Consider the following 13,192-nt stretch of genomic DNA (forward strand, 5'->3'; position numbering starts at 1 on the left):
GGGGGGGGGGTCAGTTCCTGTGGACCCTCTACCAGATCGTAAGGTAGTCCCCTTTCCAGCATGTCGCCGCACCTCTCTCCTTGTCAGTGTGCGAGGGGCGCGTTAGTATTATTAGTCTTTTCAAAGAACTAACGTGCTGTTTTGACTTTTTGATGTTTCCTACTATACACATGTTTTCATTCACTTCTGGTCTTTACTATTTCTTCCCACCTATTCGCTTCAAGTTAAGTTTGCTATTTGTTTCCTAACTTGCCCAAGGCGGCCCAGCTCACATGCTGTCACCACGGGACTTCCTGTCCTGCGTCCTTCTCACTGCGTGCGGGGCCTGCTGCTCCAGGGCCTTGGCAGGCAGAGTGAGAGCGCTGTTGTGCTTTCTCCATACCTGGGCACTTTTCCGGCTACACCTCCACTGTGGTCAGAGAGCAGACTCTGCATGATGTCCCCTCTGCCCAACTTGCAGACCTGCTTTTGCCTGGCACGGGCTCCTATGTTGAACACGCTGTGTCGTCCGTGTTGGTGTCAGGACCTGGGCTTCAGGTTGTCACCTGTTCAGATCCTCCATCTACTGACTGACCTGTCCTTTCTCTGCAGGTCCCATCACTTACCAAGAACCGGTTAAAATTTCCCGTGATCACTGGTTTCCTTGTTTTTCCTTTCAGTTCTGTTGATTTTTGCTTCTTACATTCTGAAGCCACGTTGTTAGGTGCAGACAGATTTGGACTTCCTGTATTTTCTTTTTATTTGGTGGGTTTTTTTCTATCATTATGGATGCTTTATTTCTGGCAATGTCTCTGCCTTTAGACACACGTGTCTGATTTCTCACACGGCACAAATGTGGGCACATACGTGTGCTTCCATGTCCTTACATTTAGGAGGTGTCTCTTGTGAGCAGCATGTAGTTTTGTTTCTATCCCACTAAGGATTTTGTGTTTTAATCTCAATATTTAGCTATTACGCTTACTGAGAGAGCTGGTTTAAATTAATTATTTTACTCCCTGTCTTCTATTTGTTCTGCCTGTTCTGTGCTTTTTCTCTCCTTTCTCACCATATTTTGGACCACGTTTTCTATGTTGCTCTTCCTTCCCATTGGTTATTAGCTACATGTTCCTTTTCCATTCTTGACTCAGCTCTGAGGGGTTGGTGCACCCCTGACACTTGGAGTCTCACATGCATGAGGTCTTCAGTGCTTCCTGGGCAGGGCTGGGACCTCAGAGACTTGGACTCTGCTGTGCTGTCAAGTGGGGCCACATGGTTCCACTGTCCTTCATCCTGTGTCTCAGCACATCACTTCCTTCTCCCTAAAAGGTTCTTCACCATCCCCATCAGAGGTGCCAGGTCTTTTCTGGGAGGCACACACTGAGGCCCAGACCTGCTCCTCAGCAGGTGGGATGATGGGATATCCTGCCTGGCCATTGCCTTGGCCCCACTATCCTTGCCACCCCCTAGGCCCTATGGGGGCTATCAGGCCAACCAGGCATCCTAAAGTCCAGCCCCAGCCCCACAGGTCCTGTCAGGGCCCCACAAGTCTGGAAGGGGCTTTCTTCCTCCCAGAGAGCAGGACAGGTAACCACAAACACAGCCCCTCAGCCCAGGGCCACCCAGAGCACTCTCACCTGGTGGTCCAGGAGGGCCCACTTCTCCTTTGTCGCCCTTTGGTCCTGAAGGCCCCTGGTGCCCTGGAGGGACAGAGATCCCAGTGCCCATTATAGAATGTACGAGAGGGGCACACCCTCCAGAGAACCTAAATTGTGGACATCAAGTGGGGTGGCCACTATGTCCACTCCCATCCATGGTTAGGTCCCAGGGAATACATATTGCCTCAGAGCTGGGTGAGCAGGGAGCGCTAAGTCCTGGAGCATTCAGCACCCCTGTAAAGGGCCACCCATCCCTAGCTCTCCCAGGGGCCCTAGGAGCCCTCACCTGGCAATCCGGGAGGGCCAGCAGGGCCAGGCTCCACAAATGCCTGCAAAGAATGGGCCAAAGGTGGCTGGTTGAGGGAGACACTCTGGAAACTGAGGCCACCACCCACCCAGGGGTCTGAGTCCAGAAGACCCAGCACCCTCTTCGAGGCCACAGAGGCACCCTTTACCCCTCAGCCATGCCCATCCCAAGATGGGTGCAGCTTGGGGAAAGGAGAGGACACGGGGTTGGAATCAGGAGCCCTGGTCATGACATGAGGAGTGCCCCATGAGTTGGCTTCATGTCTCTGAGCCTCGCCAAATGAGGATGTCCACCTTCCCAAGGACCACGGCGTTTGGTACTCAGGTGCCCAGATCCAGAGAGCTCTCCCTGCCCCCGACCTGTATTTTCCTGGGGGCTTATCTTCTAATCAATTGTGGCCCCTGAGGAAGGCAGCCGGGCGCCCACTACCCAGCTCCCTCCCAGAAGCACCTCATCTCCCCTACTCAGAGGCCCAGGGGCTATGGCTTCGGCTGCCCCTCCCTGAGGTTGGTGAGGGTTGGTGTTGGGAAGGTGGCAGCAACCAAGGACTCTGTCTAAGGACTGGGGAGGGGAGAGCAGGTACCGGGTGACTTACGTTGCTGTCATAGACAGGGGTCCCGGGAAGGCCTGGGGGCCCTGGAGGCCCTGGGGGGCCAGGCAGACCCTATATGAGGGAAACAGAAAGCCCTGGTCAGTCAGGTCCCCAGCAAGGGCACAGACACTGGCCAAGGCGGCAGATGTGGGTAGCAGCATTTCTGAAAGTCACAGTGGTCACTTCCTAAGCCACTTTCTGAGTATGGCCAAGGAGGGAAAGACTAGAAGCAGAGCCGGAGGTGGGATGCACCTGACCAGGAGCACATGCACAGCCATTTCATACCTGTTTTTAAAACTCAACAGTGTGAAAAGAACCCCAGAGCTTCTCCCTTATTCACAAATGTGACCTACTCTTCCATCACTGCGTCAGAACTCTGAAAAATGTTGCCTTCTAGTCCCAATTTTTCCTAATGGCCCAGTTTTAGTCAACAAGGGGGAAGGAAGCCTCTACAAAGAACCACAGTAAAGAGAAAATTGGAAGAGCAGATTTCCTGGGACACTGAGCTCAGGACCTGTCCTCCTCAGGCTGGGCTCACAGGAACCCGGGACAGGGACCAGGGAGGGGCGGGAGGGGCCCTGGGCTGATATTTGGGCTGGGGCTGGGCTTCCAGAAGAGGATGTGTGAGTGTGGCAGGAGGGGTACTGGGTGCCCGGCGTGTCAGGAGCAAGCCCTGAGTCTCAGGAGGAATGGCTACAAATGCCTTACCCTGCTGATGTTACTAAAATAAAAACCTTGGCTCGAAAAATGGCAGAGTTACTGCCAGTGATAACGTGGTGTTGAGTGAAGAGAACCCTGTAGCACGGAACCCATGCCAACCTGGACGTCCTTCCAAGAAAGGGAGTCTGTTCCAGGTGGGCCGGGGCTGTGTGTGAGCACGTGTGTGCATTTGGACGTGTATGTTGTCCACCTGTGTGTGGGGGGAGGGGAGTATTGGAGGGGAGTCAGAAAACCAGCACAGAGTGGTCACACCACAGGGCCCCTCAGAAGCAGCCTCCTGAAGACGAGCCTGGGAACCCGAGGCTGTTCCAGCCAGGCTATTCTGGGCGCTGGGTGTCCCAGCTGTGCCCTGTCCACTTCTTGAAGGATACTCACCCTTGCACCAAATCCAATGCTGACATCTCCTGGCTCCCCTTTCTCTCCTTTGAATCCATTCATCCCAGGACGACCCTGGGGAGAGTGTTGGGGGAGCTGCTGGGTGCTGGCCAAGATCGTGGCCTCAGCTGCTATCTCAGTCCCCGCCAGCGCAAACCCAGCCCAGCCTAGCCTCATACCACCCCAGCCCTCAGGCCCTGGGGGGCTGGGACCCAGGAGCTCCTGTCCCCACCCAGGGCCTCCTGGGGGCATCAGCCCTTTCCAGGTCCAAGCTGCCCATTAGCAGGGCCAGGACTCCTCGCCCATGTCCCAAAGAGAGCTGTGTTCAGGCACGGGCCATCCTAGGTGCAGGACAGTGGGAAGGATGGCAGTCTACTCTCTTCAGAACCCATGTCCCTGTGGGCCTGGGCTGCTCTCTGCCTATTCCTCCCCAACACAGCAAGAGACCCTCGATCCATACCGGTCGTCCAGGGAAGCCAATCTCTCCCTTGTGCCCAGGCCGTCCATACGGACCCTGCAGAGAGGAGGAGCCACGTTTCAGGTAAGCAAGACATAACCCGCTGTGGTTTCCCACCAACAGCTGTCCTGAGCTTTAAATGCGAAGCTGGGATGTAAACTCTGGTCACTCGTGTTTCTCAGTAGCCAGGCAGTGACAGGTGCTTTTCAGCACACGCATGTGCGTGGGGGGGAAGTATGGGCTACTCACCGGAGGTCCTCGAAAGCCGGGTTCTCCCTGAACAGAACCAGAAGCACTGTTAGGTGACAGCAAGTCATTCCCCCCACGCCCCCCGCGCTGGGCACTCCCCAGGGGTCCTTGTGCCCATCTAGATACCCCCAGGGCTCCCTGTGCCCATTTGGATGCCCTCTAGGCAGCACTGAAGCACTGACCACCAGAGGAGGGAAGGAAACAACAGCAGAGAGAAGGGGCTGGAGTGGAGTTTCTGTCCCAGGGAGCATGGATGGGGTGTACCCTGAGAGCCCTGAGGCTTGGGAGGCTGCCCTGCGGTGTCCTGGTTAGAGTCACCATGGCCCTGACCTCAGGTATGAAGCCAGCTGGGGCTGGCAGTTTTCTCTGGGCCTGGGACCCAAGGTCCTGTGGCCCATCCCCAACAATTCTTGGGGCTTTGGGGCCCCCTGCAAGCCTGCACCCATAGCCACCCAATCAGGGTCCAGTTACTCCCCAGGACCCACCCAAGTGCCTGTCTGGAGGGTCATGTGCTGGGAGCAGGGAACCACACCTGACCCCAGCCATGCTCTGCTCCCTCCTGAGGAAGGAGGGCCAGGACCCTAGCCACAGTCCGAGGCTGAGGGGCAGCCAGACACAGAAGGATGGGGTAGCTCCCACTGGGCAAACTTGGGGACTCTATCTCCTGCAGGTGAAGCCAGGCCAAGGAATGAGCCCAGAGCCGTGGCCCTGAGTGCCTCCAGCCCCTGTGCAGGGCTGGCTCAGCCGACGGGAAGGGTATGACCAAGGACCAGCAGGTTGCGGCCCATCTGAGTGTGCAGGACCCTCCCAATGTGGTTGTGAAAGAGGAACAGACAGGGAAGGGCAAGGGGGCCCAGGCTGTGGAAGATTCCGGAACCATGCTCAGGAGGCTCTCCTGCGTGGCTAGGAGCTGGTCCCTCTCAGGAAGACAACCCACCTCCATGCTCACTCCATGGTCCCTGGAAACCCTGCTCCCCTGGCCTGTACAAGGAGTGAAAAGCATGGCCCAGGTTGTCTCACCTTGGCTCCTTTCTGGGCAGGGGCCAGCACTCTGCCATCGGGACTGAAGACTGTGCCGGGCTCACCCTTCTCGCCCTAGAACACCGAGCAGCACAGTCAGGGAAGACAGCTCCAGGGGAGAGGGCCCTCACACTCACCACAGCAAAGCCCCAACTCAGGCGTCCATGCAAACACCCCAAAACAGGCACACATGAGCAGGCCTCCCCTTCTGGGGGCGCTGTGGTTGGGAGTCTTGGTGGGTTCCCCATGGGTCACACTGAAGTGACAGAGAGGAGAGCCTATGTCAGAATCTGTCACAGGCTTCAGGTGGGCCGTGACAGCTCCCAGCTCCCAGGGCCGTGACAGCCCCCCCTGAGAATAATCAACTGGGTGGACCAGTACTGTCCCCCAGGGTCACAGACAGGGCCATCCTTGAGCAGATGGTGTAAAACCCCTCACCTTGGGTCCTGGGGGGCCCTGCTGGCCTCTGGAGCCCACATCTCCCTTCGACCCGGCTGGTCCCTGCCAGGAGACAGGAAGGAATGAGGGGCCCCACGAGCAACCCAGTCCCCGCGATGGCCACTCATGCCCTCTCCCAGCATGGCTACCTCAGATGCGCCTGTCTTGTGGTCTTGACCAGTTGTAGGCAGAGAAAGGCCTGCTCCACCCTACCCAAGACCCCTGTGCTAGACCCCAGGGGCTCCTACTAAGGGGTCAGAAGGTTTCTCAACCTAGCAGGCGCCCACCCAGCACTGGGCTCCTTCAGTGTGGAAGCCCTACTTCCTGCCAGGCCGGGGTGGGGCTGAGGCTACTTACCGGGAGGCCCGCGTACCCTGGCTGGCCCTGTGGGATAGAGCAACAGTGTCTGTCACTGGGGGGATGGTGACAGGCACTGTGCAGCCAGACTGCATTCCAGATCGGGCAGCACATACCTTGACTCCACGGGCCATGGCCACTGCTCTCTGTCACCAAGGAGGCAGAAACACAAAATTGCAAAAAGAAAACCACATTCACAATTAAAATTCCACTCTCATTTTATCAGTCTCACAAGACCAACAGAACATCACCAGAAATTAAACACGGGACAGAATTTTGTTTTCAACAGTCCTGGCTTGTGCCTCTAGGTCCCCTCAGGTAAGAAGTGAAGCTGCTCCTGGGAGCCCACCTCCTGAAATGTAGAATTGTCCATGGCCCTGGGACCAGGAGTCCAGTGCCCCTACCTCCTGTGCTGTGCACTGGGGGCCAGAGGGGAGAGCTCAGCACACGGAGCGGGTGGCACTCGGACAAATGGGACATGCTGCCAATTGGGCAGCTCTGAAAGGCCTTGCTTTGACAGTGAGAAACCTCACAGAACCAACAGACTGGAAATCGTGATGTCTTTGGGGGTGACCCTATGGGGGGAGGCCTGGTGGCTCTGACAGACGTCATCCCAGCCCTCACTGGAATCAGAGTGTGGACCCTGGAAGTTGGGAGTCAACACTGCATTGGCTGTAACCAGCACTGGGGATCCAGACAGAACATATGCCCACCCATGCAGCGTCCTTACGTCCTGCTCCGACACATAGATGACAGGCCCTGGGATGCCGGGGGGGCCGGGGGGGCCTGGCTGCCCCACTCCATCCTTCCCTGGGTCGCCCTGGAAGAAGAAGCCTGTGTCCAGTGCTTGGGTTGCTTGTAAGGGTAGAATTGTTACAGTGACTCTGGCTGGGACTCCAGAGCCCATAGGGTGTAAGGAGGTGGCCTGAGAGCCCCCCAAGGCCACAGTGTACCCTCAACCCCACCTGTGCACCCAAGGCCCCCCCCCCCACTCACTTTCTCTCCCTGGGTCCCCTTTTCTCCTTTTGGTCCCTGCAGAGACAGAAAGAACATGTTTCATCATAAACAGAGCACAAGCCACCCTCCCCACCCCCCTGGGACACCCCGGACTGCTAGAGCCCACTTTGAATGAGGTATGGGGAGTTCTTTCACTGACCAAATGGGAAGGGGATAGATGAGCTAAGCAACCACAGGAAACTCCCTCGGGCAGCCTGGACTCCCGACTTATCTCATGGAGTGGAGTCTCCGGACCCCTTGGCATACAGAGAACTAAGTTGGGGAACCACCTGAGAGACACACTAGAGTATCGGCTCCCAACTTGGGGTGTCACCCCCCAGCATCCCTGGGAGGTCACCTACCTGGGCTCCAGCTACGCCCTCTCTGCCAGGAAGGCCAGGAAACCCAGGGGGCCCATCTGCACCGACTTCTCCCTGCAAAGGACACAAGGAGAGGACCGTACGTCAGACACGACCCAGCCAGCCGGTGCTGGGGAGGTGTCAGGCTGGAGCTCACACCCAAGATCCATTCGGTCTCTCAGAAGCACTGAGGAGTCAAAGAGGACAGGACAGGGCTGGGAGCTGGGGGTCGGAGGAGGGTCAAAGGACTCATGTGGTTCCATGATTTCTGTAGAGAGCCAGGAGGAAGCAGGAAAACCTGGGGTGTGACCTGGGGGTGAGCGCCTTGGGACAAGTAGGTGTTAATTCTAAGGAACAGAGTAAGGGCCAAGATGACAAGGATGAGCCAGGGGAGAGCGGGAGAATAAAGCTGGGCCTGGCCTGGAGGGTGGCCCTGTGCAGGCTCACTCCTGTTACTGAGGCTCCGGGGGGATTGGACTGATGAGGCCAATGGAGCCAATGGGCACAGCACAGCCAAGGCTTCTAGCCTCAGCCTGAGGACCCCTCCCCGCTCCCAGACTAGGGCTAAGAAAGATTGCCTATTTCCTAGACCTGAGAATCGGTTCTTACCTTGGTCCCTGGTGGCCCAGCTACTCCAGGATCCCCCTAAAGTGGGTGAAGGGGCTCTGTTAGTGCAGTGTTGGGCTGGCCCAACCCCATGACAGTGTTCACCCGTCCCCGGAGAAAGGCAAGAAAAGGTTAGTTATTCAGGTGGCCTCCCACACCGCTCTCCTCCCCCAGCTCAGAGCTGAGTGTCCGGGGGACATTGAGCAACATATGCAGGGACTTTGTGGCCTGCATGGCTGGGGGTTGGCCACATGCTAAGGGCACATGGCTAGGGCTGTCCTGGAGGCCATGCTATCATGTCATTGACGTCATCTATGAGATGACTTCGTTTTTTACAGCTTATGATAATAGGTAAGGACTTCTAAAAACTCAACTTTTGAAATGTCCCAAAGTTTTGCAAATCAAAGCAAAACATTCTTAGGAAGAGTGGAACAGCAGGGGCAGATCTCGCAGTGGGCCTATTGAACCCTAGAACCCATGGGAGGGGGGCACAGAGCAGCCCAAAGGGGAACCCCTACTGGGGGCCACTCCTGCCCTCATCACCCTGAGAGGGGGAGGTACCCTCCAGGGACAGGTGGGGGAGCAGAGAGCAAGCAGGGAGGAGAAAAGATGAAGGACAAGGTAGGGGGATGGCCCAAGAGAAGCCCCCAGGGTCTCAGGGGCACCATCTGCTCTCCCAGAGGCTGTGGGGGTTCCTTCTGAAGCCTTTTTTTCTGCCCAAGTCAGCACACACTTCAGATGCGTGAGGCCAGGGATCTCAGGTCACATGGCTTTAGAAAGATGGGTCAGACCCCCCTACCCCACCCCAACATGCAGGTACTGGGCTGCAGTGCGTGACTGTTCCCCTACACTTCCCATGATGCACTGGGGATATGAAGCAGTAACTAACTCCTGGCCGGGGGGAGTGTGGCAGGGGCGCCCACTAACTAATCTCCGACTTACCTTGACCCCAGGCCTGCCAGGCGGTCCCTGTGGGTGCAGAAAGGGAAGAAGCCCTTAGAGCCTGGTCCTGCTGGGAGAGCTTCTCCCTCTCACAAGCCCTTCCCAGAACTGCTGGCTCCCAGTGAAATGGGAAAAGTCAACAGGAGCCAGCACCCCACCCCTGAAATCCCACCAAGAGGGTGGTTTGTCCTCGGCACCATCTAGAGCCCCATAGACATGACATAAACTAGCTGCAGCAGGTGTGCCAGTCCCCACGCCAGCCCTGAGCCAGCCCACCTGGGCCATCAGCTCAGACCACCCTAACACAAATTTGCAACTTATTTAACTAAAAGTAAGTGCACTTGAACAGATGGAATACTGACGTTTGGCTGGTTTAGCCTCGCTGTGACCCCCAAGGGTCTCCATCACCTCCCCCTGAGGCCTGAAACAGTCCCACTAACCCCTCCAGAGGTCAAGGAGCATTGGAGCTGTGTACTTGGGCCTGGAACCCTGAAATAGAGGTCCTGTGCCCCCAAATCTTGCTGCCTTTGCCCACAGGATTCTTTCCACTTGTGTCACAGCAATTAGTCTCACCTCTTGGCTCACACCTCACTTGATGCCAGGGCAGCTAACTGCTATTGACAAGAACTGAGATGTTCTAATACATAAAAGGAAAGGTACTGAGCTGAGATGTTATAGCCATCCTAGCTGACTATGTATGGACTTAGTTTCTGTCCAAGTGAAAATTCTTATTGATGTTGCTCAGAATGGAAAACTCATCTGGCTGCTCCCTCTAGCCAGCTGAGACATCCAAGGCATCAAACAGAACTCAGAGACTGAGATTTCCCAGAAAGATTCATCCTTCAGGGCTCATTCCACCCCACATTCATTCATCTTGACCAGCAGGGGCATTTTCCCACATGAGGGAGCCTCTAGGGTGGAAGGTGCCTTGGACTCAGGTGGCTCCTCTGGGCCTGCAGCATTGCTCTTGGTCCCCATTCGGCCTGTCCCAGGGATGGGCCCTGCCCCAGGTGACCCCACACCCCCAGAGCTGATCAAGCATGTTCATAGGCAGTACCTGCAGACCATCAGCACCTCGGGCTGTCAACCAGAAGGGTCCCCCGGAGCCTTCCATGTCATCCTGGAGAAAACATCACTCTGGTCTGTGTCTCTTCTTACAGAAAGTGACCCTCCCCGAGATCTGGTCCGGTTGCCTGGTAGGGGCCATCCTCGTTCTCAAATAAGAAGCATGTGCCTGGGGCAGGGCCTGCTGGATGGGTGCCCCTTCAGCCTCTCAAGTTTAGGTCATTCACTCTTGCTCCAAGGGTGTGCTGGGGACCTGGCTGTGTGATGGTGCTCAGTTTCTGCTTTTGTCTCCCTGGAGCAGCCCTTCAGCATCACTCATGGGACATGGTCTCTGAGCAGTGGCTGTTTGTGGAAATGGGTGCCTGTTCCCTCCCACTGCCCATGGCTCTACCGTGAGGCACTGTCTAGGCAGTGATGTGACTCAGAAGACACACCCACACTCACTATGCCCTAAAGCCAATCAGTCCTTCCTGCTGAGGATGCTGAGCCACTTACAGCTCACGGGTGGGGACTCCACTATGGGGTAGTCAGTGTGGGATGATGGGAGGGAGCCGTGGGGCACAGGCCCAGGCTTTCTGGGGGCCAGGAACAGCTGGTACTCACAAACCCTGCGGGAAGTCCTGGTCCTGGAGGCCCAGGGGGCCCTGGGGGCCCTGGTGGTCCTGCTGGTCCAGGGAGTCCTGTCAAGCCGTTCTCCCCAGGAGGACCAAGGGGGCCAGGGTCTCCCTTGCTTCCCTGCACAGGTGGAGAGAGAATGTCATCACTCTCGGCCATCAGAGTGGGTGTCAGTCACTGTGTCCCAACACACCTACATTTCCTTACAAAGCTTTTTACAAATCTGCAAAGCCATAGAGATAAATAACATTCCACGAAGCAAGCAAACCCTTTTGTACCTCTTCAGAATTTATGAGAGGATTTCATCCACTTAAAAATAAAAAAACTGAGAGAGAACCACACACACATGCCTGAGACATTCATTTCAGAGGAGGGAGACACTCATGGTTTAGGGTGCACTGTGCACAGAGCATGCTGCCCACGTGGGGCAGGTGGGGCTGAGGACTGAGAGCCAGGAGGCGCTGTGGCAGGTCACACCAAACCCACTGACACAGCAAGGGCACAAGTGTGACCACTGCCCTATGCTGGCAGCACAGCCTGCCTAATGGCAGGAAGGCCACCTTTCCACAGCCCCGGGGTGCTGACCAAGGACCAAGGACAGCTCCTATATCAGCACCAAGGACAGCTCACTTCCTGTGGGGGCCTGCCTGCCCACTCCTGTGCCCTAATAGGGGGTGGGGGCTACTTCCACCCAGCAGCCAATCCAGCCCGGGAAGTATGTCTGTACCTTAGGTCCTGGCGTGCCCACTTTACCCTGCAGGAAAGAGAATAATTACTATCAAGAGATCAATGAGCAGCCAGCAAAAGAAACGCACACAGGGTTTCATTCATTTATCCTGGCCCACAAAGTCACTATTTTCCCACTTATGCTGACTTATTAGTATCTGATTTTCCTCTCTTCTGGACCTGAAAGCTGGGATGCCTAAATGCCGCTCCCAGAAGACGTGCATCTAAAACTCCAACTGCCCCTCTTGGTCCTGGCGTACTTCTCTGGCTGTTCCAACCATTGCCCGTATCAGGTGGGGACAGAGGCTCCAGGGAAGGCTCAGCCGTGGGGGTCAGTAATGAACCACTGCTGAGAGCACATCCCCACCACTGTATGCCAAGTAGCGAATGCCCCAAGAGAGTCCTTCTAGCTCAGGTAGCCAAAGTGAGGAACTCTGAGCTGACCCCAAGGAGCCAGGTGCTCACAAAAGGTGCTCCATGGAAGTATCTCCAAATGACTGCAGGCTGGCAACCCTGCCCCTCTCCATTCATTCACTGAAAACCAGAAGGAGGTTTGTGCAGACCTGAAAATTTCTCCATTATCAATGCAACCAAAACTGAAACGAAATAGTGTCCAAATCAAATGAAGTGTCAATATTCTTCAAAGCACATTAGTTCAATTGTCATAAGGAAACAGTGATAACAAGGTCCTGGATTTTGACATGAGCCCCAGCTAGCTGTCACTCTAAGCAAACTTCGGGAAGCCTGAGGCCTGCCTGGATGTTGCACTGCGATGAAGTGGTGATGGTGGCTGCCTGTTGGAGTAAAGCCACCCACAACCTCAGGTGTTGCCACCCTGTGGCACTTCTTCTCCATGAGGTCACCAGGGCCAAACCCCACATCCAGGGTTTGGTAACCCTCTGGCCACACTGCAGCTGTAGGTGACGTCCACCCTGGACACCTGGAGAAGTGACTTACAAGGCTGCCTTTCTGGCCGGCATCTCCTGGTCGCCCATCTTTTCCCGGAGCACCTGGAGGTCCCTGAAGGAGAGAAAGCAGAGTATGGGGCCAGAGCGAATTCAGCAGCTGAGAAGGTGCTGAGCTAGTAGATGATCTGGGTATCCACAGATTTCCTGAGAATCAAGGACACGCCTGAATCCTGTGGCTCACAGTAACCCTCATGGTAACACAGGTCAGAAAGCTCAAGCTGCTGTGCTCAGTTTTTAAATTTCTTTCCTTCCCTTTTTTTCAGCTGCTGATCAAATTGAGGAACAGCCAAACCTGTGGTGAGGGGGCTGTCTCACCCACAATCTTGGGGCAGACCCTCACTAAAGTAGGCCAACATGCCGTCAATAGGATGAATTCTGGTAAATTATGCACCTAGAGTACATCATCAAGTGAAAACCAGGCTATGTGCACCTGGTTCCCATGACCCGATCACTGTGGCAACATCTGTAGGAACCACCAGGCCACTGTGTTCCCAGTGCCAGGAGCAGGGGAGCCGGGCTCTAAGACCCCTGTGAATGGTGAGTTGGCCAAACATGAGCTCCTCACAGCCCCTGGTTCTCGGGTAGTGGGGCCCACCCTGATCCCATGAGAATCACTCCTGGAGATGACCTCTGTGACGTCTGCTGCCCACTGAAGGACAGAGAGGTCAATGGCACTGCATGTGGTCACCCAGTGGGTCAGCGCCCAGAGTTATCAGGCTCCTCCCATCTCGAGGACTAAGTGGTGAGGACAGAGTACAGAGGTGGT

The 13,192-nt window shown here is 55.9% G+C and overlaps 1 protein-coding gene across 1 annotated transcript in view; it reads right to left on the reverse strand.

Annotated features, from left to right (window-relative positions):
- COL18A1 (collagen type XVIII alpha 1 chain) overlaps positions 1–13,192 on the reverse strand; it is a 43,148-nt gene that overhangs the window by 7,309 nt on the left and 22,647 nt on the right. Inside the window, exons 13-31 of the mRNA XM_087818390.1 lie at positions 12,416–12,478; positions 11,460–11,486; positions 10,721–10,852; positions 10,110–10,172; positions 9,053–9,079; positions 8,114–8,149; positions 7,508–7,579; positions 7,146–7,181; positions 6,880–6,969; positions 6,266–6,295; positions 6,150–6,176; positions 5,793–5,855; positions 5,355–5,429; positions 4,335–4,361; positions 4,089–4,142; positions 3,629–3,703; positions 2,537–2,605; positions 1,921–1,963; positions 1,614–1,676 (exon numbers count right to left, since the gene is read on the reverse strand). Coding sequence (XP_087674516.1) covers positions 1,614–1,676; positions 1,921–1,963; positions 2,537–2,605; positions 3,629–3,703; positions 4,089–4,142; positions 4,335–4,361; positions 5,355–5,429; positions 5,793–5,855; positions 6,150–6,176; positions 6,266–6,295; positions 6,880–6,969; positions 7,146–7,181; positions 7,508–7,579; positions 8,114–8,149; positions 9,053–9,079; positions 10,110–10,172; positions 10,721–10,852; positions 11,460–11,486; positions 12,416–12,478 — 1,072 coding nt within the window. The remainder of the gene's footprint in view (positions 1–1,613; positions 1,677–1,920; positions 1,964–2,536; positions 2,606–3,628; positions 3,704–4,088; positions 4,143–4,334; positions 4,362–5,354; positions 5,430–5,792; positions 5,856–6,149; positions 6,177–6,265; positions 6,296–6,879; positions 6,970–7,145; positions 7,182–7,507; positions 7,580–8,113; positions 8,150–9,052; positions 9,080–10,109; positions 10,173–10,720; positions 10,853–11,459; positions 11,487–12,415; positions 12,479–13,192) is intronic.

This window comes from Miniopterus natalensis, chromosome 6 (assembly GCF_054644295.1).
Source record: "Miniopterus natalensis isolate mMinNat1 chromosome 6, mMinNat1.hap1, whole genome shotgun sequence".
Classification (NCBI taxonomy): Eukaryota; Metazoa; Chordata; class Mammalia; order Chiroptera; family Miniopteridae; genus Miniopterus; species Miniopterus natalensis.